General features: G+C 40.6%; 1 protein-coding gene and 1 long non-coding RNA gene across 2 annotated transcripts in view; both read left to right on the top strand.

Annotated features, from left to right (window-relative positions):
- The first annotated feature begins 1,880 nt into the window (after positions 1 to 1,880).
- LOC110351246 (uncharacterized) lies at positions 1,881 to 10,503 on the top strand. Its single transcript, XR_003495098.3, has 5 exons — positions 1,881 to 2,030; positions 2,476 to 2,528; positions 5,039 to 5,081; positions 6,012 to 6,238; positions 9,717 to 10,503. It is a non-coding gene; the product is annotated as an uncharacterized lncRNA (long non-coding RNA).
- Positions 10,504 to 10,694: 191 nt separating this feature from the next.
- The window catches only part of LAMA1 (laminin subunit alpha 1), a 104,829-nt gene continuing 89,600 nt past the window's right edge, over positions 10,695 to 25,923 (top strand). Inside the window, exon 1 of the mRNA XM_038173915.2 lies at positions 10,695 to 10,847. Within this exon, the coding sequence (XP_038029843.2) occupies positions 10,757 to 10,847 (91 nt within the window). The 5' untranslated portion in view covers positions 10,695 to 10,756. The remainder of the gene's footprint in view (positions 10,848 to 25,923) is intronic.

Consider the following 25,923-nt stretch of genomic DNA (forward strand, 5'->3'; position numbering starts at 1 on the left):
ACATGTACCTAAATATACAGACACATATGTACCATTCAGTACATGTGATTTTATTTACTGTCTTAAATGATTATATGTTTAAAATACTCCAGTGATGTGCATTTTCTGCAAATACTGAAATTCTGCTTGCATCCAGGTTAGAAAAAATGAGACTTCAATCCAATTACAATACTTCAATGTGTTGTCAGAATATGTTTCATTCAGAAACATATTGAAACTAGGATCTTCAACACTGCTTGGCAGCTTTGGGCATTGCCCGTCTGGTTCTGACCGTACTCCTCGCTCTTCCAGACAGACTGGGGCTGCCTCAGCAGCAGAGCTGCACACATATTTTATTTCTTTTTTTAATGTATTTTTTGAAAATTAAAAAAAAAAAAAAAAGCCATGGCATGTGGTGACTTCACTGTTTGCAAAGCAAGTGATGCCATTTGGAAATATACTCAGAAATAAAATGCTCAGCTCTCTGCAAATGAAAGATGTTGAGCAGGTGGGTGCACTCTGGCCAGAGGGCATTCAGCTCCACAGGTGATCTCGGGACTGCATTTAAATCATTTTCCTGTTACATCTGCCTCTTCCTTCTCTGCCTCTGGAGGTGAGGAAGGCACAGGTTGGGCAGAAAGAGAGCAGGCAGCATGGATGGCACTGCTTGTGGCATGGGCATGGTTGGAAACCTAGTAGGTGGAAGCATGGCTATTGGGGGACTTGATGTGACCTGGAGCCTTTATTTCAGAGGTGTTACTTTTCTTGTAGCTGTACAACTGGCTTGTGTGCCCTGCATCCATGACACACTGGTGGATATTGCTTAGGTTTCAAATGGGGTGCATTTATGCGAGGGGAGTTTATTTGCTGCATGACTCCCACCACCCTGTACACTAACCTTCGTCAAGTCACTGGCTATTTTCTGCTTCTGCTCTGTGAATTTTCATCCAAAAAGTGGAAATTTGGGGAGTTCTTCATTCGCAGAACAGGTTGAATCATGATAGCAGAAATATAAGTGCTCTAAAACCATTTATTCATAGTGCCTCAGTCCTGATCACTTTTAGAGATAAAAGGATAATTCAATCATCATTTAGTTTCTCTTCCTCTGAGACTCCCAGCCAGGGATGATTTATTGAAAATTGTCATGATAGCTGTTATGTTTCAGACATTCTTGGAAAGGCTCTTTCAGAAGGCGTAGCCAATTCACATGGGCAAGAAAATGAACTTTATTTTAAAGACAGGTGTTTTAAAATATGTATTAGAGGAAAAAAAAAAAAGACATTTAAATTGAACAGCTGTTAGCTTCCGTCCTTTTTTTTTATTTCTTTCTTTTTAGTAATGATTGACTATCAATTATTTATTTCTAGCAAAAAAATTTGCTCTCAAGCAAAATTCTTCTGATTTCATTGCCCTTACTCCAATCACTGCTGCAAATCTGTCATGCATTAATTCCAAATTCCAGGCTCAGTGATTTTTTTTTTTTTCTCCTGGGGTAAGGTTCAAACTGACCTTAATGAGAGTTTTGCTTCAGGAAGGGATGTGGAATTTATTTTTTTGCCAATATTACGCAAAAGTTATAACAGTAAAACCTGTTACTTTGACAAAGCAATTAAACCCATGAACTTAGAAGGCATCCGGCTTGTTAAATGCTAATAAGTGAGTTCAGCATGGGTACCGGAATGAACCAAGTATCACAGAATCACAGAACTGAAGAGGTTGGAAGGGTATCAGAAATTTTCAGGGAATAAGAGGTGCTATAAAAGTTGTTCTTTATTTTTCAAAGAGGTGAGGCAAACGTGGCATCTAAGAGAAGGAAAAGAAAAATATTATTTTCTTGAATGTGAAGAAATGCTATGAACAAGAAGTATTTATTGCACTCACATTGATTTTCAATCAGCTTGCTTATTAGCTGCTGTGCCTCCTGTACCCCTCTTCTACCCAGAGCTCTGCAGCCTTCTCTGGATGCTGTTTCAGATGAACAGCACGTGAAACAAGCCTGCAGCTGTGGCTCTTCAGGCATTGTATGCACAACGAGGACATTCATGCAGCCGGTAAGTTACATTAGGGAGGTGAAAAATAAACTCACAAAGCTCGAGCTTTATGAAATAAGCTAACGCTTAACTCTTCAGGAGCAGAAAAACTCCCCTACAGACAGCCGGTCTCATCATTTTTTCCATGAGAGTGACTGTTTTGTCTGCCTGAAGCATCCTGAGCTGGCCAGCCTCCTGCCAGGCACAGCCAGCGGGATGCTTCTCCGTGCAGCAGCCAGCAGCGGGGGATGAGCACAACCGATCCTGATTTTTCAGACTTGCATGGTGACAGATGTGAAAAATACAAAAAGGCCACAGCAAAAAGCAGCCGGTGGGCTCTGCTTTGCAAGTACAGGTTGAGCTGGTTCCATTAGCGCAGTTGAAGAGGGTGCTGGGAGGAAAGGAGTTAAAGGTTTCAACTTGCAGGTTTGCACTGCCATCCAGTGGGTGTTTTCAATCACTGCAGAACGAAATCTGGAAACGGCACGCTGAAGCAGGAAGATTTCAGGTTCGCTAGAGGTAGGTAGCTAAGATTTACAGATTTGAATTAGACAGAACAGAGGTCCACAAATACTTAATTGTAGTTCTTTATTTCTGTGTGATTTTTTATTTTTTTTATTTTATTTTTTTTTTAGCAATTAAGACCTTTTCATTACAAGTTTTTACTCTACTATTCTTTAAGTATCTATAAAACAAAAATGTATTACTTCTATTAGTATCGAGCAAGTAATTAAAAATCAAATTAAAAAATACTGTAATATAACAAAATACACCAAAACACAGCATCATCACAAATACCATAGCAATACTTGAAAACTGAAGTAGTGCTACTATTTTTCATCAGGAAACAACCTACATGCTAGTGCTCTGGTTTGGATTTGAAGGGCTTTTGTTTTATTTTCTATAGTCTTGTGCTTGTGGTTTCATTGTTGTGCCAATTAATTGAGCCATACCTATTGTTAGTGTCATCATCTTGTAGAGTTTATAGAATGCTTTGGAAATTATGTCATATAAAATATTCACCAAAAATCACTGCATAAACTCCATGCTGACTTGTTTATTTTGTAACTGGCTTATTTTCAATTTTCAATGGAGCAACTTCCAGTATTCTTTAGTTCCTGACATTTTACCAAAAATCCTATTGCAATAATAGTTATTTTTCCTGTCCTCTGTTAGCATTTATAAAAGAGTCTTCCAAGCAAAAGTAAAATATTTGCCTGGTTACATTGTGCGTGTGATACAAGCCAGGGCTTTTTTTTTTTTTTTTTTTTTTTTTTTTTCCCTGACTTTTACAAATTAGAAAAAATGGAAAAGAGAAAAAGCAATGGTTTCATTGGCACCTTCAGATGAGCTACAAATATTATCGTCAGGCTGGTTGGTGATGCCTCTCCCCAGAAAGATACAGGCAGGCTCCTGGGAGCACCTGTGGTGGGGTCACCTCAGGCTGCAGGGTGATGGAAGGAGAAGGGACTTTGTGTAGATGGGGAAGAATTTTAATTGCCACTTGCAGGATAGCACCTCTGTCTGCTCCCTGGAGACAACCAGAAACGTGCAGGAAGGAATTCAGGGATGGTAAATGCAGTGCTGAAATGTCTCTGCAGATAAGGACTGACTACAACTTGATAATGTTTTCATTTGTTCAAACGAAGGCATTTCTTGATTGAAGTCAAAGACGAGCTAGAGAGCTCACCTCCTAAGCTCTCCCCTCATCAAACTGATTGGCTTTGTGTCTCTTTCTTCAAAACAAACCTCTAATTAGCAACTGTGTTTACATAGAAACAGTACCTTAGTAAATACAGCCTGACAATCTATCCATCATGTGGATAATATTTATGTAGACACAGTTGTCTCTTCCTGCTAAGCAATTCAGATTCTAAACATTTCCAGTATCTCATGAATTTTTAATTATCATTCTTTTTCAAGTGGAGCTGATACCTTGCTAGATATTAAAAAGTGTTAAACTGCTTCTTCACTGATGAGAGTTTATTTTATACCGCATGAAAGAGACTGAAAATGCTAGCAGGACTCAGTGGCATTTAACACTGAGTTTGCACTACATTATTAAAAAAAAGAATCAGAAAATAAGTTCTAGTCGGTGCAATTTAACTTGTCAGTAATTAAGATATCCCCACAAACTTTGTCCTTTTGCCTGCTACTCTTTAGTTCTTTATGAGTTAAAGGGGTTTCTCTGTTCTCCGATTTTCCAGCTCAGGCAAAGAACTTAAAACACAACACAAACAGTGATTTCATCACTTCCTGTATTTAATTCAATGTATATGTATTTAATTCAAAATCAGGCACTTCAAAGAGTGCAGAGTTAAGTTTAAAGATAAAGTGTAAGCCTTAGCTCTGCTTCCATTCTGTATGTTAATGCCAATGTTTGGGTAGCAGAGGGTATCTCTAAGTACCATTAGAAAGGTGAAGCACAGAGATTTTCAGACCGCATCATCAATTTTTTCTCCACTTACAAAAATTTGGTTGAAATACAGATAAAGGTACCCATCAGGCAGTAGGAAGACAAGTTCACCTGCTGCATAGAGAGGAAGAGCTAGTGCTGGCTTTGAAATGATGCTCCTTGAAACTTCACAGTAGGACACTTCTATTGTACCTTATATTATTAGGAAGCCAACATAGTTTTCCGAATTACTATTTTTTCAGTGGTCTGACTCTTAAGCAGGTATAATTTCTTGAAAATTGGAAGTCATAAATTATTCAGTTTGATAATAATGACTTTCCAGATAGGTGTAAAGCACTTTCTTGCAATAGCAGGGATGGCACTTAAGATTAAATAATAGCATTATGTGCGTATTTCCTCCCACATTAATGAAGTTACATTGCCTCTTCATGTTGATTCTATGGCAAATTTCTGTAACAGAAGCTTAAAGCTGACATTAAATTCATGTTTAGGTGTATAAATACATGACTTCACTTTAAAAGCTATGAAAGACAACCACAGATATTTATTGTTCTAAAATTTGGAAAAAGAGGTCACATATTTAAACTCTTGTCTTTCATTTTCTGCTTTCTAGAAGTTGGGTTTCTTGCATGATCTCCAGATACTCTACAGAAAAGGTGATGTAAATCTTGCTAATCTCAAATCAAGATGATTTTTTTAACACAGATTTTGCATAGACAGGTATATGTCTCTGGGCAGCAAAATCTTGGCACTTGCTGTTAAAAGCTCAAGCACCGGAACAATACTGACATCCTACAGATCTTTTCCCAGCTGCATACCTAACTACACTTGAGAAGAAATCCAAACTCAACAAAGAAATGATCAGACTGTGTGATTAACTGATTAACTCCTATTTAATATATTTTGCAAAACAGTATGGAAGCAAAAAAAAAAAATCACAAACTTTAATCTTCTTTCATAAGTCAGTTGTGGTTGAGCTAAATAATTTATAAATTCTATATTCACTCAGAACTATCTTAGAGGTTAGGGGCACAAATTAAAAGCCATTCATCTTGCACATCTCTAAGAAGGCCACGCTATATTCTTTCCCCTTCCTAACACAAATTTGGAAGTGGTGGGTTTGTATCTTTCAAGTCCCACAAGCTCTTCCTACAGATCCAGGATCAGGTTGAAGATGATCAGTATGAGTTAAAAATTTTTCTGCTTTTAAGCTGAGTCCTTCATTATAGATGCCTGTCATGAACTTACCTGGGGCCATTCCTTTGCCTACATGGGTTACTGGAGCCTTCAAGCTCTTGCAAACAGTTTAATCAAAATGCAAGGAGGGGTTCCATGCCCAGACTGGAAAGAGCATTATTGCTGTTGCCGATCACCAGCGGTGATGGTATTGCCTTCTGTATAATCTGTAAGTCCCATTTTTCCAACAGAACAAAAATGTATCTGATTTTACTGTGATTTTCAGGGAGAATATATTTACCATAATACAATATAGCATCCAATCATTCCCCTTGGACGGTAAACACAACTTCCAGCCTGTAAGCTATTCACAGAAGACATGCTGAGTCTGCCTTTGACATCTTTCACAGCCAATGCTTCCGTCCCTTCTGGTGGGAAAAGAACAGAAATCAATCAACAGGAAAACATCAGCAGGTATTTTGCATCGCAGAACCAGTGCAGGTCTATTAACCCATTTCCAAATCATACCACGCGAGACAGGCACGGTTCCCTGGTACCAAGTATCTCTTGCTACCTGCAACTCCTTCTTTGGTCGTCATGAAGGGCCAGGAGTTACACAAAGTGTCCTCACGGTCAGGTAGGTGTCTTGGTGTGATCCAGGCATGCAATATATTTACCATAACATAATGAGATATTTTTCTCCTTCAGTTCAAAACAGGGAGTCTGGGGCAACTATATGGCTTGCATAAGGTCTACCTTGTGCTGCATGAAAGGACGAGTGAAGAGAATGAAGAAAAATAAGAATTGCTTGCTATCAATAGTCTTTGTCTTATTTGCATCCTATTATAAAATCACTTTTATTATGTTATTTGGTATTGTGCCTATCTTACTGAGATCAGGAAGAATCCAGCCCCTCCCTGGTGCAGAGCAGCCAGTAATGACACTTCTGTCTTGTGCTGGCTCCTGCCCACATCTCCTCCTCGGCACAGCTTTTGGCCTCTTTGCTGGAGCTCCTGGTGCCTTCTTCACAGCAGAAAGCACCAGGTGCTTTCTCCCCAGATGCCTATAGCACCTGGGCAAAAATCACAGCTGGTAATAGGAGGGGGGCACAGGGTGTCCACGGCCCCTTGAGAGCCTGGAGGGCAGGGTACCACTAAACCTACGTGTGGTCAGGGTGAGGCAGAGGCATGTACCTGGTATATCAGGTAGCCCAGGAATTAAAAATCCTCTGTGTTATATGAGTGTTCTGGGAGCAGAGTAGGAATTTACACCGAATTTCCCATTTTCTTTCCTCCATTCCCCCCTCTTGGCATCCAGACCATCCTAAAGCGCTTGCTTCTCTCTAAAGCTAGCCCTCCTCTCTGGCAGACACTTAAGTCCAGGCAGCCCCTGGGGTCAACAAAGCCCACAGCATGAAGTAGGCAAGCCTTTGGGTGACTGCATCTGCAGGGCAGCCCACGCTGTGCCTTTTCTGGCCAGGCTGGAGGCGCTCAATCCACTCGCACCTTGTCCTCTTGCCTGTGACAGCTCCGTGCAGTCTGCTGGAGCAGCTGTTTCCCAGCTTCCTCCAAAACAGCAGATTTTCTTTAATCCTCCTGGAAGCCTTTGTCATCTCGGAGCCAAATTATCATAACACAGATTTCGAGTTATGGCTTGAAATAATTTTCAGGAATAGGAAGGGCAAAATATTTTGCAGAGAGCCGGGCTACCAGCAGAGGAACATCGGCAGGGAATGGGGATCTGCCCCAGCCCACACCTTGTTCCTTGAATCATACTTCCCACATGCCAAGCTGTAAAGGTGGCTTTCTCTGATGAGAGGAAGTTGTGGGCAGGGTGTGCTGTGAAGGGCCTTTTGCTTTGAATTTACCCCTCTCTTTGGTCTGTCACAGCTCAGATTTATTAACCTCCGGACGGACTTTTCTGAGGGAGAAAAACACTTGAAGAGTTCTGGGGAAAATAACAAGTTATCTAACCCGGCTTTTAGTAGCGAGTGAATGTTTATTAGAGGCAGACAGGCAGTTTACTGAACTTTTTTTTCCTCTGATGATAAGTGATAATTATTTCCAGAGTACTTTTTCAGAACACTTGGGTGGTGCTTCTGAGCTAAGGAGACAAAGACAGAATGGATAACAAGTGTGTGCAAAAAAAGCCCAACCAAAAAAAAAAAAAAAGAAGCAGCTAAAAATTAGAAAGACCCTTTGTAGTACAGTACAGCTATTAATAAGAAGCTTACTTAGCTGTCAGATGTAGTTCTGGGTGGGATTATTGACTGGTTTGATTAGCATACTTCCTTTGAGAAGCTATTCCAAATTCCCCACCGCACTTCCAGCAAATACTGCATCAAAGGTGTTTGTAGCGTAGAAATGAATTGATTTGCAGTGGAGAAAAAAGGATCACTAGAAGTGGGGTAGGTAGCAAGGTGGGATGCTGGGATGTGCAAGTTATTATATGCTATGGATGAGGAGAATCACAGCACCGCTGACAGCTGTGAGTGCCCCCACTGCCCTCGGGGTCAGGAGGTGACTTCGTGCTCCTGAGGGGGCTGGAGGGAACCTGCCACCAACACAATAGTTCTGCTTTAAGCACAGCAGCCCAGACAAAAGCTGAAAAAACATATTTGGTGTTCATTGGGCATTTACTTAGGTGCAGGATAGCAGAGAGGTTCCATTCAGACTTTGTGTATTTGGTCTTTCTCCAGTTTAATTCTCCCAAACTTCTGTTTTTGCCGAAGGCAATGTTTTTATCAATAGGCTGTTACCCACAGATGGCTAGTTTAACGTATTCACTTTGTGCTACATAATCCCAAATATTAGTATTTTCCATTTCTTTGCAACTGAAACACTTAGTCGTTAAGGCAATTCTAATTCATGAAAGTTGTGGTGAGAGAAAATAAAATTTTAAGAAGTTCCCTGTAATCACACCTCTTAGTATTTTCTGGGTATTTACAGGTAACTTTTTTTTTTCTTTCTTTGCATAGCAAGCTTGTTTTGTTTATTTTGGAGCTAATTTTAATTAGTAAAACAAATAACTGTGAGGTATTCAGAATTCATCCTTCCTAAAGTTTGTGCTATCTCTGCCCTTATTTCATGGAAAGTTTTAGCAGTAGCAAGTTAATCATTTTGTAATATAAAAGTCTCATCTGCCATTTTATTTTGTAGTGTTACTATTTACATTAAGCATATATAGCATAATAGTGCTCATAGTTTCAGTTGATGGATATGGGCTATGAGGACTGTATAAATGTGCATGAAAGAGTACAGTGCTCTGAAATGTTTTCATTCTTGTACACTTCTTCACACCGTCAGGATCTTACCTGTACTATGACATTCCATTTTCTCATTGGATTGGTTTGGTAAAGACTAAGAAATTTCTAATCTTCCACAAATGGTACCTGATGCGCTCAGTGTAAACCTGCATTATAGTTACACTCGCTTAAGAAGCTGAGATTCTCATCTAAAGGCATAATCATTCAAAGCTCATTAGAAACTGAGGTCAGGAAAGAATTATATTAGCAGTGGTATGTCTTGAAGCAGGGATCAGTCTGATTGTCCGGTAGTTTGTACCAACAGCAGTGAACTGTGGAAGCAGGAGTGAGAGGAAACACAATAATCCTCCTAGACGAGGTATGTCCTCACATGAAGTTGGAGGAGAGTTGGCTTTTGCAGGGAATGGACACAACAACAGAGATGTGGTCCTGCAGACAAATGCAATGTATACTTTTCAGTTACAACTTGTATACAGATGTTTAGTTAAGGTATAATAATTGAGGCTGATGACATAGTCCAGGGCTGGATCTCGATACACATACTCTAGCCCTAGTAGAATATTTTGACGAGGATTAATGCATGTAATAAAGAACTGGCACTTGCTCATTGCATGGATGTAAAGAAAGTACTCTTCAACCTGTTGGAATTTGATGAAATGGTTAAACTAATTAAAAAGCTGCAAACTGGTGGGATTTTATGTTGCACAGATGCTCGTCTTTCCCATTCCTTTGTACTTGGCTTCCAACTGGTACTTGTGATCCTGCACAGAGGATTCCTTAACCTGACCTCTGTGATTTCAGAACAAACGACACTTGGGCTCTTGAAATTTGTTGACTTTTCTCTCCACAGATGTTTTGCTTTCCTCCTTCTTGCCTGTCCTGAAATTTAAGAAGTTCCTGGTGTGAGCAAAGGACAGATCTTTTGGAAGGGACAGATGTGGAGTGTTATTCATTTGTAGGCTTGAATGTCTTTGATACCATTTTGTGGCAGAACATTTTCATTTTTATCTCCTTGACCTGGGGATTCTTCCTTTTTGCGCGTGTTTGGAGAATAAACAATGTTATGCATTCTCGAGTACAACTGATAACTCTTCAGTTACAGGATAAAAAATAGCTTTATTATTTTACGAAATATACAAATTACTGTTCTTTTCCTGAATTTCTTTACCCTGATCAATAAAAACCACCAGACAAGCAAGCTGCAGCCTGAAAGCTATAAGCAGTTCCCCACGACTTGAAGAATGCACTTGCAGCCTAACTTTGCTCATGCAGCTCACAGATGGCAGTGCATTTTGGAATGTGGTTTCTGAAGCTGAGCAAACTTAGGTTTTCCTAGAAAGTAACCAGGATGTGTTCTCAGGTATGAGACAGTGTGTCTTGACTGAAATTCCCCTGCTCCAACCACACTGCTCTTTGTTTCGGAAAGTGTGGTACCTTGCTGCAACTCGCTTGGGATAGTTGTTAAGGAGTAGCTGTGCGTATGAGCTGTGTGACTGACGACCCTTAAAACAGGGAAGCCAAACGTGAATGAAATCTGAGTGAAACATGTAGAAACGATCCTGAGGAATCCCCACAGCCGGTTTTCTGGTCCAGGTCGGACCAGGGACGAGCCCCCCGGTGCACAAACATGGCTGCACGGCCACGCAGCGGAGGAGGCTCAGGAGGGCTCCACGCAGCCGGGGGGGGGGTGACACCTCACGACGCCCTTTTGGGGTTTCTCAGGCGCCCCCCTCGGGCCTCCCCAAACGGGACGCTCCGACGGGGGGGGGTCGTGGGTGGGCGTGGGTGCGGGTGCGGGGCGGGCCGGGGGCGGCGGTGGGGAGGGGGGCGGCTATAAGGCGGGCAGCTCGGCGGGGCGGGCGGCAGGCAGTCCCTCCCGGCGGCGGGGTGATGATGAGGATGATGGTGGGCAGCAGCGGGTGGCGGCTGCTGCTGGCTCTGGCCTCGCTCCTCTGGGCGCCGGGGCACGGCCAGCCCCGAGGTGAGGGTCGCGGAGGAGTGGGCGTGGGGTGCGCGGATCCAGCTTGTCCCCATCCCCATCCCCATCCCCATCGGGGGTTATGGGGTGCCCCCTGCCCGTGCTGGGCACAGCGGGTACGGGGGTGTGGGGGGCTCTTTTCCCCCTCGCTCCTCCATCTCTGTGGCTGCCGCAGCCCTTTCTTCTCCCGAAGCGGCGGCGGTGGGGGCCACTCCGCCCGGCCGCCTCCTCCGGGCCGCCCACTCCCTTTGTGGGGGACGGGGAACGCCGAAAAGGGGCCGGGGGAGGGAAGGGGGCACGGGAGCTGCCCGCTTCCCCGGGGCCGACGGGGGCAGCCCGGTCCCCGAGGGAGATGGGGGGCCCGCAGCCTCGGGTGCCCCCCTGCTGGGGAAGCGCCGTCGCTGATGCAAACCGGCTTCAGCCCCTCTTCTTTGGGGTGAAAGGGGATAAAAAGCCCTCTCCGGGCGTGAGGGAGAGGCGGCGTGAGGATGTAACGGAGCCGATTTACCAAAGTTTTCCCTCCTCGCACGTGGTACCGCCGCGGACGGCTCGGGGCGGCCGCTTTGTTCCAGGAGCAGCGCCCGGGGAGTTTGGCTGGCGAGCAGGAGCCGAGCCCGGCTCTGCAGGGGTCTGCTCGGATGTGCTGGGCTGCCAGGTACAGCGCTGGAGCCACCAGGTGCTCCTGCTCGGTGTGCTTCTCCTCCTGCTGGAGCCAGCAGCAAGACCTGTGCAGAGCGCTGCTGCCGGCACGGCACGACACGCCAGTCCCCAGCCGCCTCGGGTCTCAGTTAAAACCAAAAGCCGAGGGCGGAAAATGGTTGGAAGGCATATGTTGTGCAGATGCATGACTTGGTTTTGTTTAAGGTGAAGTGTGGCGTTCAAGATGGACGTGAGATTAGCATCTGGCTGTTTGCACGCTGCAGGAAAAGCAAGTGTGCTTATTAATGTTACGTGTACAAAACCTCCTCCTCAACAGCAAGGTGACAAAATCAAACCCAAGTTGCTGAGTCCGTATATTTCAGCCTGTAATTAAATACACCTTGCCTTGGCTGTGAGAACTTACTCTTAGAAACAAACGAAAAGCGGCACAAAACTTGTACTTCACTGTTGTTTTTCATAAGGTACCATTTGTCCATCAAACAACCCTAATTCACTAATTTAAATATTCATGCTAGCACACAGTTTAAAAAGGTAACAATTCTCCTAAAGCTAGTCAAGTATAGCTGAGAGAGCCCATGCCTTTTCTTCTCACACAGAAATTTGCAATGATCACGTTGCAGTAATCTGCTGCAACTTTAGTAACGAGTTTAGTGCTGGCATTCCAGCTCTTATGTAGCAGCTCACATGGTCAGTCGTCTTGATAAAATGCATATTTTTATCTCACTGATTGAAGATAGCAGTATATTTGAACGTACCTAAGCCCCCCTTCCTGGGGCTATTTAAATTAATTACCCTATATTTTTCTAGTTGAAAGATTAGGTCAGGAGACCATTCCTCCTATTAGATTAAGTTGATAGATTTTTCTTTTTTTTTTCTCAGCATGAGAGCACAGATCATCAGAGGAAGCAGTTGGTATTAAACCCCCCAGTGGATAACTGCCTTACAAAAAAACACAGAATTCAAGATAACTGAACCTAAAACAATGCGAAGAATGTGATGCAGATTAGAATAGCCATGCTGCTTTTGCAGAAAGTAAACAACTGAAGTTTAAACTTTAAGCATCGTAATGATGTAAAAAACATTGTTTTGTTAACAGAAAGATTTCTTGGACACTGCAGGAGCATTTGAAAGTTTTGGGGAAAAGGTATCTTGGCTTGTTTGTGGAGAGTACCTTGGTAGAACCCTTTCAGCATTTCCTGTTTTTCTGTTGGTGCCCGCTTTTGTCCTGTCAGCAGATGAGGAAACGTGCATACAATAGTTGCGGGGGTCTGTCAGAAAGTGCTGAAGTCCAATCTAAGAAAAAGCAACGTGGAATAGTGAAGTTAGTGCAGCAACCAGCTTTAAAGGTTAATGATTGGTTCTTTCAGCCTGAAGATTAATATCTACATACCTATAAAATTTACTTGGCATTTTAATTGCAGGTGTGTTGTTGAAGTATTACCATCATGTTGAAAAGCTGGGTCTGTATTTTCAACTGAGTCTTTTGTATTTAATAATGGGAGTTATTCTTTGTGAAGCACGTATCTCTAGTGTCCAGATCCAGACAAGAGCTGTTGTGCTACCTCAGAAGCAAATAACCGTTTCAGAGGCTTTTGTAGCAGCTTTGCTCCACTGGAATGCATTCTTCATTATTCTGAGAGTAAGAGTGATACAGGTCTCTAAAGTGGAAAGAAAAAGCAAGTTGTGCAGCATTGCCTGTATTTCATAAACTTGATTCTGCCACTGTCAGATGATTTTTCTACAATTAAAAAAAATCTTGCTACAGTAAATGTCTTTCAACGATAACTCAAATGTGTACTAGACAAAATCTCCTTGGCTGCATCTCATCTTAGTCTGTTCTGTGAGCTGGTGTGCTGTGGCAGCCTGTTCTGTTCCTGCCTGGGGTTTCAGAATCAAAAGGCTTTTAAGTGTTGGTGCTCAGGAGACTGAATGAGTCCAGGGAGGTGCCTTGGGTGCCTCCTCTGGGCAGAACTTAGCAAAGGTATTTCCCTTGCTTATCACCATTTGGGTTTCAAACCTACCTTGCTTTAAGAATCTGGTTTAGAAAGTATGTGTAAATTATGACTATAATACACAAATCATAACGTTATGTTCAGCAAACACATTTCTTTTATGAAACATAAGTGATGAGGTTTACTTATGAATCAGATTATTAGAGCACTTGCTCAGGAAGCGGGAGATTTAGGTTAATCTCCTTAGCTTGAGATGGTCTGAACCCATGTCTCCAATTTCTGAATAAAGTGCCTTATTACCAGTTTGCTATGGCAGGTAGTGGAGGGGGAGGCATGTACCAAATCCCTCCAAACTTCTGTTTGAAACCAAGCTACTGTGTATCCAAGTTTAAAGGGTGAAAAAGGATAATGGGCAAGAGAAAAAGCTGATGCTCTATTTTGGTCAGCACTCAAAGATGGAAGGAGAATCAAAATGCTGGCCTTCTCTTTTTTATCTATTTCTGTTGCAAGCAACAATCAGACATTTAAATACAGTATGGAAAGTTTTTTTTTTTGTGGTTTGTTTGTTTGTTTTTCAATATCCTTGTCCACCAGCTTTTACTGGGTCACTTGGTGGGATCCACTGTGCATTCCACTTAGTGCTGATAGATTTCCTGGTGCTCTTGTTCAGGATGGTGAGGTCCACCTTGGTGCTGGTGTGCTTGAACTCTAGGTGTGTCTTCAGTTGTTAGAAAAATACTTGGGTCTTTTTTTTTTTTTTTTAAGATCTGGCCTTCAGTCTACAAGCCTAGATACGTAAATCTAGGTGTAGTTTTAGTTGTCTCACCGCATCCTCATGTTTTATGGGATTATATACAGTTTCCTCACACCCTTCTGAAACTGAGAGCCAAACTCCTAGGATGTATTAGGATAACAATAAAACTTTGAAGAAAGTCTTCTTAAGCTGAGAAGATGAGCTGGTCACTTCCTGTATGAAATGAAACATTATTTCATAGGGAGTTTAGAACTGCCATGTGGTATCTTAGCAAGTAAAGCTTGTTTCTTATAAAAACCTATGTGTCCCTCATGTTCCTTCATGTGGGTTAAGTAGCAGGGCCATGAGGTACTTATCAACTGTCCAAGCTCTATTTACCTTGTCAAGCTATGTGATAAGTCTCCTCTTCACACACACAAAGGAATAAGGTGGGGCAACCCCAGTACAAAACTCAGTCCCTCTCAGGGCTGTCCCATGATAACCATCAGCCCGTGGGGCCAGGACTGTGACACCCATCACTGTGAGGGAGCTTTGGAGCTATGGGAGAAGTTCTCCAGGTAGTGACTGCTTATGGGGGGCTGTGGGACTCCTTATGCAATGCAGCGGAAGAACATTTTGCAACTGGACAAAACTTATTATGGGGAAGAGCCTCAAAGGGGAAAAGCCAAAGACAGGGAACGGGGAAAAGTGAAGGCAGTGAAGGCAGAGAAAGGAGCAGAGGATCCAGGAGTTCTGAGAAAGAACAAGTATGGAGTGAAAAAGAGGGATAAGAGGATAAACATGTTGGCTGTAAGCAGGTTGCCAGTCAGCAGGCTTGTCTTGCTGTACCCTGTACCTCATCAGTACAGTCTATCCTGTCTTTATTAAACTGTTTCTAACTGTTGTCCTGGGTGGAGGGGTCTCTATGCTCAGAGTGTGGAGGTGAAAGTGTCAGTCCCTGGAGAGGGGACCACAAGTCACAGGGACCTGTGTGTCTTGGGTGGCTATGGCTGGACAGACCAGAGAAGGTGTTTGTTGTTTGATCACACTGACATATAGAACCACACCAGGCCAGCCAGCAAGTAGGATGAGAGGCTTGGGAGCAGGTATCAAAGCAGCTATAGTTCTAGGATGGATTCTGAAGAGACCAGAGAGTCTACAGTTCAGCAGCTAGAGGGACCAGGAGGACCAGTGTTACTGGGGAGACCATCTAGGGGTTGACCTGGAGACCCATCTTCGTAAATGTGCTTCTGTGCATGAGTCAAAAAGAGATGAGAAGAGTCAGGGCCAGCTTCTAGGTAGGCTGAAAGTCCAGGCTAGTTACTGGAGGGATCCACAGTGTGCCTGCACATAGGCAACAGCCCGTAGGGCTGTTGGCTTCAGAGGCTCGCATGCCCAGGAACCAGTAAAGGGGGAGACCTGGGATCAGGGGCCAGTTACTAGATAGATTGAATGTCCAATTTTGTAGAAATCCACGTTGCATATATATGAATATATATTTTCCACTTTTACTTTGTTCTGTACAGTGCTCTAACCAAATTCAATTTTAGGTAACTTATCTGCCAAGTCACCTCAAACAGAGACCACATTGCATGTGCCCAGGAATGCTGCCTTTGCAGGTACTATTACATTAAAATGATAATGCTAAATTCCTAATAGGGAATACAAATATATTTTGAAAATTATTAACAAGAAATGGGGCTTGATAATACTCAAAGAATTTGCAATGTAAAAAGAATAATGTAAAAGATAATGGATCTCAGTGGCGTAAGAATTTTGATGATTGAGGTCTGACTGGAAGATGGGATAGAAGAAAATGATGAGAAATTTCATTTTTTCTGATGGTATGCAAGGAATATTTTGGACATTCTGTGAAGAAAACATGCTTGGCATTGATTGGAGACTCCTAGATCCCAACTTTGCTTTCCTTTTCTTTTCGCCCACGTCTTTTAAAACAAAGTTAGCACCAACAAGCCACAGACTATTTCTTCTTTTCTCAGAGTGCAAAGGTATGTGACAAAGAAAAATCCTATGAAAGCATGCTAAATAGACTGAAGATTAAGATAAAAAAACATTTGTCTGTCATAAATATTTCCCCTATTCCCTAAGGGCTTAGAAAAATGCATCTCTGGAAATTCAGGACTATCAGTGTGTTGATTAGTTGTTGGTATTTACAGCACTCTCACACAGGATCTTCAGATGGAGTATGCTTTCTTTTTTCTATGTCTTTATTTTTTTCTAAAGGGGTTAGACAGCTGCCATCCTCAAGGCATCCCTTTCTGACCAGAGAAATTGCATGTCGGAGAAGTTTTGCAAGGTGAGATTGGTTAGGTTGCAAGAATTGTAATTTCTTAGTTGGTATAAACCTTAGGTGCACATCAATCAAACCTCCCATTTACATATGTTTTTGGATAAGTGAGTGATATCCTAGAGGCTGATCCTAATGCACAGGGGCACTGTGTGGTGAGTATAGCACTCTGGCTTAGTGTTTTGATACGAACACTTCATCTGCTGGAGTTGCAAGCAAAAAAGGTTAGGAGGTATGTTTGTGTTCATTCCTTTGTAGTTAAAGTATCTCTGTAAGAATCACGATTGTTTTAACAGCCATGTGAGTTCATAGGGCAGCTGGAAGGGGGGGATGCATGGCAGTCACTCACCTGCTGCCTGGCCAGAGCTCTTGCCTTTCTGCAAGCAACCCAACCTTGCAGGCTCTGTGAAGCAGTGGCTAATTTGAGGTAATGGCCTCAGCAGTTTTGTCTTCTCTTTTCTGCAATTTTCCTACCAGTCAGCCCCATGAAGATCTGCCACCACTTTGTGTAAACCAAGTAGATTTGAGCAAAGCCGATAAAACAGGAGGAATTAACTTGTTAGCTTTTGACTTTTTTTTTAAACCATCATTTAATACAGTAATGGCTATATCAGAGGTATTCCCTGACCAGTTCATTGTAGATTAAAGTCTCAGATTTGAAATTGTTTTGCCAGCATACAGTAATTCCTTTTCCTGAACTTATTTATTGTGCTGCGAGTTCCAATCCCCCTCTTGATTCCCGCATGAGAATAAAGGTTAAAAAGCTGTTTAAGAAACGGTCTGCTTTAAGTGGAAACTTTATTTTCTCCTTGGCTTTGCTTGCATTTTTGCTGTTCTGTTTCGCTGTAAAATGACCTTGAAGATAGGCCCGTGTCCACTGCTTCCTTTATCATTTTTGTTAGTATAAGGTTTTATTTGCAGAAAGGCTGCAGGAACAGTGCAGAACCCATACAGGTAATTTGAAACAACTTCTATAGCCTTGATTTGATTATTGAATGTTTTTCTTTTGTAGATTTGATTAAGTGGATAAACTGTGCTGCTCCTCCACTGCCTCTTCTCCAGACAGAGCCACTGCCTGGGGTGTGGGAGGGTAGAATCTGTCTTTACCAACTTCTCTGTTATTCTGAACCCATCCCAGAGTATCCAGACAAAAAGCATTTGAGTGAATTGATGAGCATCCAGCTCCAGTAAAATGCCTGGGCTTGGAAAGCCAATTAATCAACTCTCCCCTTCCCTGGTTCTGCGATGCTGAAGGGAGGAAACCAGTTCCTGAAGGCACTGCTAACACGCTGCTGAAGAGCCCCCTATTATTTTTTTTCCTAATGTTTCCTTACAAACTTTTCTCATTCAAATGCATGAATTGTAATGCATGTTTTGTAATCCTCCATGCTACACCATTCATATATTTTACTTGCCTTTCTAGTAGTCTCTTGTTCATATCTTGCACTGTTGTAAGAGAGGAGGCAAAATAGGGTTGTAACTGTCTGCTAATGCCTCTAATGATTAGGTTGTTTCAACTTTATTGGCTCAGAGGGGCTAGATAGCAGAAATTTTCAGTGAAGGTTCTTTGAATTATAAGGGTCTGTGGAAACCCTGGTTTGAATTGGGGTTGTGAAATCCGTGCTGTTGAAATTTCTAGGATTCCATCCATTTGCTCTAGCCTGTGGAGCCTCTAAAACACATGCTAAGTGACTTCTACCAGAAAATACCCTTTAAAATATGCCAGAATTCAACTTTTTGATGGGAATAGGAGAGATCAAATTAACTCCACTGACTCTGGGAGAATAGCTGTGAATTCACATTTATCTACAGACAATTGTTCATTTATTCCTTCAGTAGTTGCTAACTAATGCAATGGTTCAGTAAGGCATTTAAATTATGTTCATTTTAAATTGTATGAGTTGTCCGATTTGCATTTACAGGATAATATATCTCATTTACAAGATGAAAAACATTGTAAATGTTTTAACTTGTAAATCTCAGTAAAAGTTGATCACATTTTAGAAAGCATATTTTTTGCTTTGCAAAATGGTCATTTAAAAGTAAACATGAATTTGAAGCTGAAACTGACAAGTATCAAGTCCTATGACAATTTATCTTCCTTTAAGTAGGTTTACAGCATGTCTGCCAACATCCACCAGAAGTTTATCATTGCTAAAGGCATGCAGAAATACTAGGGTCAACTAGATGACCTCTCTCCACTTCACAGTGGTCACACAAGGGACAGCTTAATTTCTTTTGTATTTCATAATACTGGGAAGGGGGCATTTCTAATGGGAGAAATGACTGCAAAGTGCAGTGTAGGCTTTCTGTGAAGTGGAGGAAGCTGTTCTTTGCAAGCAGTGAGAAAGATGTATGGGGCTGGGCAGGGAGCTTCAAGCTGAATTGCATGTTGACTAGAGGAGAGAAGACCTGTCTGTAATGATAACAGATAGCATATGACCTGAAGGCACCAATGAAGTAGTAGGTAGAAGCTGTGATTGCTGGTGGATAGCTGAATTCAGTGTGTCTTGGTGTAGATCAGAGGTTGCCACACTGATGTTTACTCCAGCAATCAGTAAGGTTGCTCAGAAACTTTATTGCAGGCACTTGGTGTAAGGATCTGCTGTTGCTGTGCTGCCACTGCCACAACTAATACCAGTAACTGAAAAACCTTGGCTTGGTTATGGCTGGTAGGCCAAAAATCCTGTGGAGGTAATGGGAAAAGAGGGTAAGAAGGGGCTTCTCAGTGGTGTCAGGATGTTGCCCCAAAAAAAGAAAAATCCTTGTATATACCATATAATACTAACTGATGATACAGGCTATTTCTTTAAAACTTGAGCAGCCCTCTTCATCTTGTCTATTCTTGAGGACAATGAGAAATACATGCATTCTGCTCTGCACCTCTTCCCAGATAATTGTCTCACTTCCCACAGTAAATCAACAGAAATGTTTGGGGGTGTTTCAGGGTAGGATCCAAAATGTGCTTTGCAACTTGTAATGTCACAGTAGCATTGCTGAATTTTAAATTAAAGGACTTCAGCTCTCAAGCCTGGTCTTCAGACTGTTTGAATTTTCTTTAAAAATCACCCTTTAGGCTGAGATGTATCATTCTTGTTTTCAGGCCAAAGGCAAAATACTTTTAGGACACTTGATTAAAATTCCATGTGGCTGAGTTATTGAGCATTGATGGTAATACAGAAGAGAACTTTTTTTCTTCTGCAATGTTGTTTTTCCCCCCTCTTTAATTTTGTGTCCTTAAAATTAAGCTTTCTAGAATTTATCCAGTGTGACACAAATGCCTTTGGTTTTATAAGGATGTTTACTGTAAAATAAGGAGGGTTTGAAAGTGGTGAGGGCTTGAAACACAGCAAACGTGGAATAGGTGATTTGCTACTAATATTTTTAAATTAGAGACACAAGATATGCCCTGTGTATTTGTTAACCTGTGAGTAAAGACAGGCAAGTGGAAGTAAATTAATGTAGTTTGCAATTTTACTTTGTTGCCTGGAGTAAAAAGCCTAGGGAAAAAAAGTAGCAGGGTATGTTTTACTTCTTGCAAAAAGCAGACCACCACCTCTATAGCATATTAAACAGTTGGTTTTAACAGAAAAAAGTCCTGCTGAGGATATTTCCCAATTAACCATTTAAATTGAAGATGAGAAGATGCCTCTTAGTAGAGGTGAGGGAATGATTGACTCTTGCATGTCCTAAGTGTTGCACCAGTTGCAAATCATACCAGCTCCATCTGAGTTAGAGGAAAGGTGCTCCCTTCCACCCAGGAGTATCTGGCAGTGATACAAGGCTGTATGTGCTCTGATAATGGCTTTGTGCCTGCTTGAGTGAAAACATTTTTTTTTTCTGTGTTTGGAGAAACACGTGGCTTTGTAAAAACAGGAGAGCTGGTAGTTCTGAGGTGCCAAAAACTCTTCAACTTGAAATAGCTTTTGTTAATTAATGGAAGAAGTCCATTTATTTTAAACAAGCATTTAATTTCATATAATGTAGCTATACACAGTAAAATTAAGATAGTGTGTTCATATTAGGAAAGCAAAGAAAGCCATATATATAATTTATTTTGACATATGGCTGGTGAATGACAAGCGTAAATGAACTAAGTGAAAAATAAATTTCAGAGTTAGCCTGTAGTGCTACTAGTTGCTATAAGACTTGGTTTATGATCATAAGGAGGTGCCAATAGCCTCAAAGGCTTCTTTATGTTTATATGGGAAAAGACATAGTAACATTTTATAATGTTGTGATACTGGGTCACCATATAGAAATGGCTGGGTCTACTATACCTTTAACTTTTTTTTTTTTCCACTCTCAGGCCTCTTAAAATTTGCAAGTAATAAATATAAATTTAGCATCATGAGAGAGCTAATAGATACTTGGGTCATAACTTCTAATTTATTATATTCAATATGAAGCCTAATGCTGCACATTTATGCATGCAAATTTAATTAGGGTCAAACCCAGGCATGATTTTCATTTACAAGGGAGACTGTTGCCTCAGGTTAAAAAATGATTATAGAAAAGAAGCACATGATGAGCTGTAATTTGTTGAGGTAGTTGTAGTAAAAGACAGGAAAAAAGGCTAGCTTACATCTAACATCAATAGGAACAAAAATGTTCTGCATCTTTGAAATTAAGACAAATCATAAATGGTGTATGACTGAGTTCCCTAATCTTTGGCATGCTGATCACAATCCCAGTACTACTGTCATATTCATCTCAGCTAATATCTTTTAGGCTGCATGTAAACTAATCTGGCAAGACACTAAAATATTTAATAGTTGTATTTTATTTAGCTTTGAGTGAAAATTGTTTCCAAGATTAAGGTGACTTCAGGAAAAAGAAATAATGTAGTGCTTAAAAAAATCAAAACAAAACCGGAACAGCCCCCAAACCAATAAACACAATGATGCAGACTCCTCAACATGTGGAAAAAGCTTTTGGTGAACAAGAAAGAACTAATTTCATGGTCTAGCAGGTTTGTTGTTCCTTGGCAGCCTGCCCATCTGTCAACTTTTGGCTCTTTTACTTTGGTATAAATACTGTGGCAAATACTAGGCAGATTCTTGAACAGGCCAGCATGATAGGAAAAAAATATATATATATACATACAAGACAGGACTGAAGAAATATAAGTTATAGTTTAAAAATGCATGATATATGTAGAAAGTACTCACAAATTTCTCAACTTTTTATATTCAGTCATACCGTTCAATGCACGAACTAGCATGAAAGCTAGTTTTCTTCTTCCTGTCTCTTAGTTTGTTCTGGATGAAAGAAAGCAGATAGTTAATGCTACGTTATTTAGAAATTTCTGTTTACAGTTTTTGATTATCTTTTTATTCCCAAGAATGGAAAAGTCAATTTTTTGCCTCTGATGTGTGAAATTTGTGGCAGACCAAGCCACGAAGCGATAAAACCTATTGAGGGCTGTGATTTAAGCTATTAAAGCTATTATATTTCCCAATATTTTTTATTCCCTCAAAATGTTGAGTATTTTCAGCCTTAGACCAACAACTGTTGTGACATACGCTCCTTTGGGCAGCAAGGTAGCCGGTTTGTAGGAATCTGAATGCTTGCTCAAACTCCTTCAGTGTTACACAGTTGCATGCTGACCCATGTCTTTGCATCCTATTAACTCTCTACATCCAATTTGAGCACATGCTCATTGTGACAGAGTTTCTATACGATTTAAGTATGTGTTTGCAAGCTCAGAGCATGAGGGATTTGTAAGACAAGATGAGCTGTTGTAAAGTTTGCATTAGCTATCTTGTTAGCACTTGACTTTGTAATGCAAAGGATATTATTCTAATGTTGGTGTTCAGTCTAAACTTGTGTCTAACCCATCTATGGTGTTTAAAACCATGCCTTGTGTATAATAGTGTTAGTTACTGTGTAACAGAGGTGACAAAATTCAATCTCTGTGGAGATGTGTGTTAATATTGTTTATCTGCGCTTTTTTTTTTTTTTTTTTTTTTTTAGCATTTAATTTGGAAGTCTGGGTTTTCTTTCATTGTAGGACTTTTCCAGGGAGTGTAGTAACTTCCTAATTTTAACTCACCATCCTCTGATGCTACATATAGGGAAACTTAACAACTTGCAATTAAGACTTAGTGTCAAATGCTTTCTTCTCTCTTCCTTTACCATTAGTTTTCCATTGTCTTTTATATTTACCATACTCCTTACGCTTTGAAATGTAGTATTTTATTAGAGTTAAGGCATTACTTTTTGGGGGCAAATTTTCTTCCTTATTCAAATTACCTACTATGTTTTGGCCATCAACCTGGCTATCTGCTGTGCTGAGTATTTGAAGGAAACCATACAAGTTGTGTAAGACTTGCTTTTAATCTTCACAAACTCTAGAGAGAAAACTAAGGTGTGTGAGGGAATAGTACAGCTGATGTTCATTCGTTATATAGCAAACTTTTGCCTCCTGTGTTTCCAGTCTGAATTTGCAAGCATGCATCTTTATTAATTTGCAGTGTTATACTTTTTTTCCCAATACTTTTCTGAGCCATTGGTTGTTAATTAGCACATCATCTAGCCCAGGGAGACCTCAGTAGTCAAATGCTTGTTGCTGCTAGTGCTCTCAAATTAAGGCTCTTGTTAATAATGCTGAATGCACATAAGCAACATCAGAAAGTGTTTGGCAGAGAAGCTCTGTTATTTGGGCAGAGAAAAGCACAGTTTGGTCTTCCTCAGCTTATTTGTGCCCTGGCAGCTTGCAGGGTTCAAACAGAATATTGTTTACTGGTCCCATTAACCATTGTAGTGTTCTTTTGTTGGTGTTTCTTCTAGTGTTTCTGTTGAATTGTTCAATTGTGATTTGCAGAAGCTTTATGGAATCAGAACTATAAAATAATCAACAGATTTTTCTGAAATCAGGGGCTTATGAGCATTCAGCAAATGGCTGTAAAGTAATCTGTTTCCTAGATAACCTGAACTCATCTCATGGGCTGGTGTAGAGTATTTGTCTCTATTGTGACTGAGTAGGAAGCAGTACAACAGAAAAAGATCTTTATCATAGCATACAACACAAACTGAATTGTAGTGCCTTGCAAAGAAACAAAAGTTATTCTGGGGTGTGTTGATGACACTGTGAAGAATTCTAGATTTTTTTTTTACTTCAGTTGGTGCTGATGAGATCTTAAGAGTCACACTGGAGAGATGCAAACTGCCAAGAATTCGGAAAGAGGTTTAGAAAATTGACTGTGGAAAGACTGAAAGGCTTGTTTCTTTAGTCTGGAAAAGAGAAAATTATGTGTGTGATAACAGCCTTTCAGGTAATCAAAAGCTGTAATCAAGATCATGACAGATCATGAATGGAGCAGTGATGACTAAAAATCAGTAACTTTGCAAGTGATAGAGCACACAAGTTGAGGAATACCTCTCACTTGCTCTTGAACAGAGTAGACAAATTTAGTACATTATTGTATTCAAAATGGAAGTAAATAAACTTAGTCTCACCGAGTAGTATTTCTGTGAATGACATATTAGTCAGCTTTGCTTTACAGCATGAGGAAACAAAGAAAACAGGTTCTAGGAGAATGTCTGTCATGGCACTGAGGATTAATTCTTAATCTGAAATAATCTTATCTAAATACTACAAATTAAAGTTTGTAGAGATGCTGCTAATGAAATTATACTCCTTGGTTGGCTCATGTATAATTTATGTTGTACTAGCAGAAATTCTGGTCTCTGTTGAGCTACAGAAAAATGAGTGGTCAGTTTTCCGAATGATTTCTTAGTGGCTTGCTATGTAAACCCTGTGTGAAACTTGTAGTGAAACTTTCAGCTTTTCCTATCGGTTGATGCTGCTGCTAATGCATATTTTCAGGTAGTGTCTCTGCAAAATGGTTATAAGGCAGGTTGGGTGTTGCACAACAAATTTCCTGCTTACCATAGGAACAGAGAATTAGTGCCTTAAATCCAGCAGTTAGAAATTAGGGATTTAAGCCCATTTATGTTAGGGAAATCAGCTCAGATTTTCATTGTGATTACAGGATAGGATTCTGATGAAAGTATGTAGAAAAGGTTAAGCTAGGGACATTTGCTGGTGAAATAAAATGAGAGTCCATCTATTAAGAAGGCAAAGAATCTGAACCCAAGCATGACAGTTCCAGGGTTTTTATTTAGTAAACTCACTTAGTCCAAAACTTTAATAGGACAGAATAACTAAAACAAAAATCTGTGCCATTGAAAACTGGCTGAGAATGTTATAAAGAATGTGACCTCAACTTCTGCAGTGTAATACTACCACATCTTATACATTCTAATCTTCTGTGACATTTTATTACATTTTGTCCCTAGTCCTTTGTGTTTTCCTGGAGTGCATCAAACTATTCAGAACAACTATCACTACATCCTCTGTAAATATTTTCCATAAATGAATCTATTGCTAGTGAGCAAATTTCAACATTGCCTGCTTTTTATGAACCATTCATTGCCTTACATTTTATTTTAAACACTAACTTGCAAATGAGATTAGACCCCTTCAAGTATCTTTGCTTCTGAGAAAAGACAAAATCAAAAGCTCATTGTTACTATATGCATCAGCCCTTATGTTCAAGTTGCATTTACTCTGTTCACTTGGAATTACTTCTTTATTACCCAGTTGGCACAAAAACAGCCAAAATTCTTGGAGAAAATCAAGCTGTTACTTTGCTGAATGTCTCAGAACTGTTCACTGAAGTCTGATTGGAAGTCTTCATTTTATACACTGATGAACAATGCAGAAAACGCTGTCATCTATTGGACTCAGTGCTTGGTTTGCTTCAGATTGTCTTGCATTCATTTCCCATCAGTTCTGTTTTCTGATTTCAAACAAACAAAAACACCGTCTGGGTTCATTCAGTTTATTGGGATAGCATACAGATTAGTTAATCCAGATTCAGTGGAAATCTGTTTTAAATGGGGCCTTCTTGTGAGAAGTTTTGCTGTCCTTGCTGTGTTTATCAGGTAACAAAAAGTAGTATAATCTTTATTGCGCTTACTGAACATATTTGCTGACATAGTGAAGCCTATGGAAAGCAGAACTGCCATATGTATCTTTCTGTTTGTACAACTGTGTTTGTAAAAGAAACATTTAATCAGCTATGCCTCTGCTAGGAAAACAGCTATTCTGAGGAATCCCACAGTTTCTCCACATGCCATCTGTAAAAAGGGAAGAGGTACAGCCTGTCAGTCACATTATGAAATCCATACACATCAAATATGTTCAAACCCACAGACAACGCAAGGATTTTGCCAGAACACCCAACCCCAGTCCCCCTGCACATGTTATAGAACAGTGATGAAAGACTTAATTTCCTGGGTAAAAAATGCAATAATCAGGGCTGGTGTTGGGATTTCATTCAGATCTAGCTATACAACATGCAGACAATGGCTCTAAAGTGAGAGTATTTTTTAAAGATAAGTGAGAGAACAAATATA

Source organism: Anas platyrhynchos, chromosome 2, assembly GCF_047663525.1.
Source record: "Anas platyrhynchos isolate ZD024472 breed Pekin duck chromosome 2, IASCAAS_PekinDuck_T2T, whole genome shotgun sequence".
In the NCBI taxonomy this organism is placed as follows: Eukaryota; Metazoa; Chordata; class Aves; order Anseriformes; family Anatidae; genus Anas; species Anas platyrhynchos.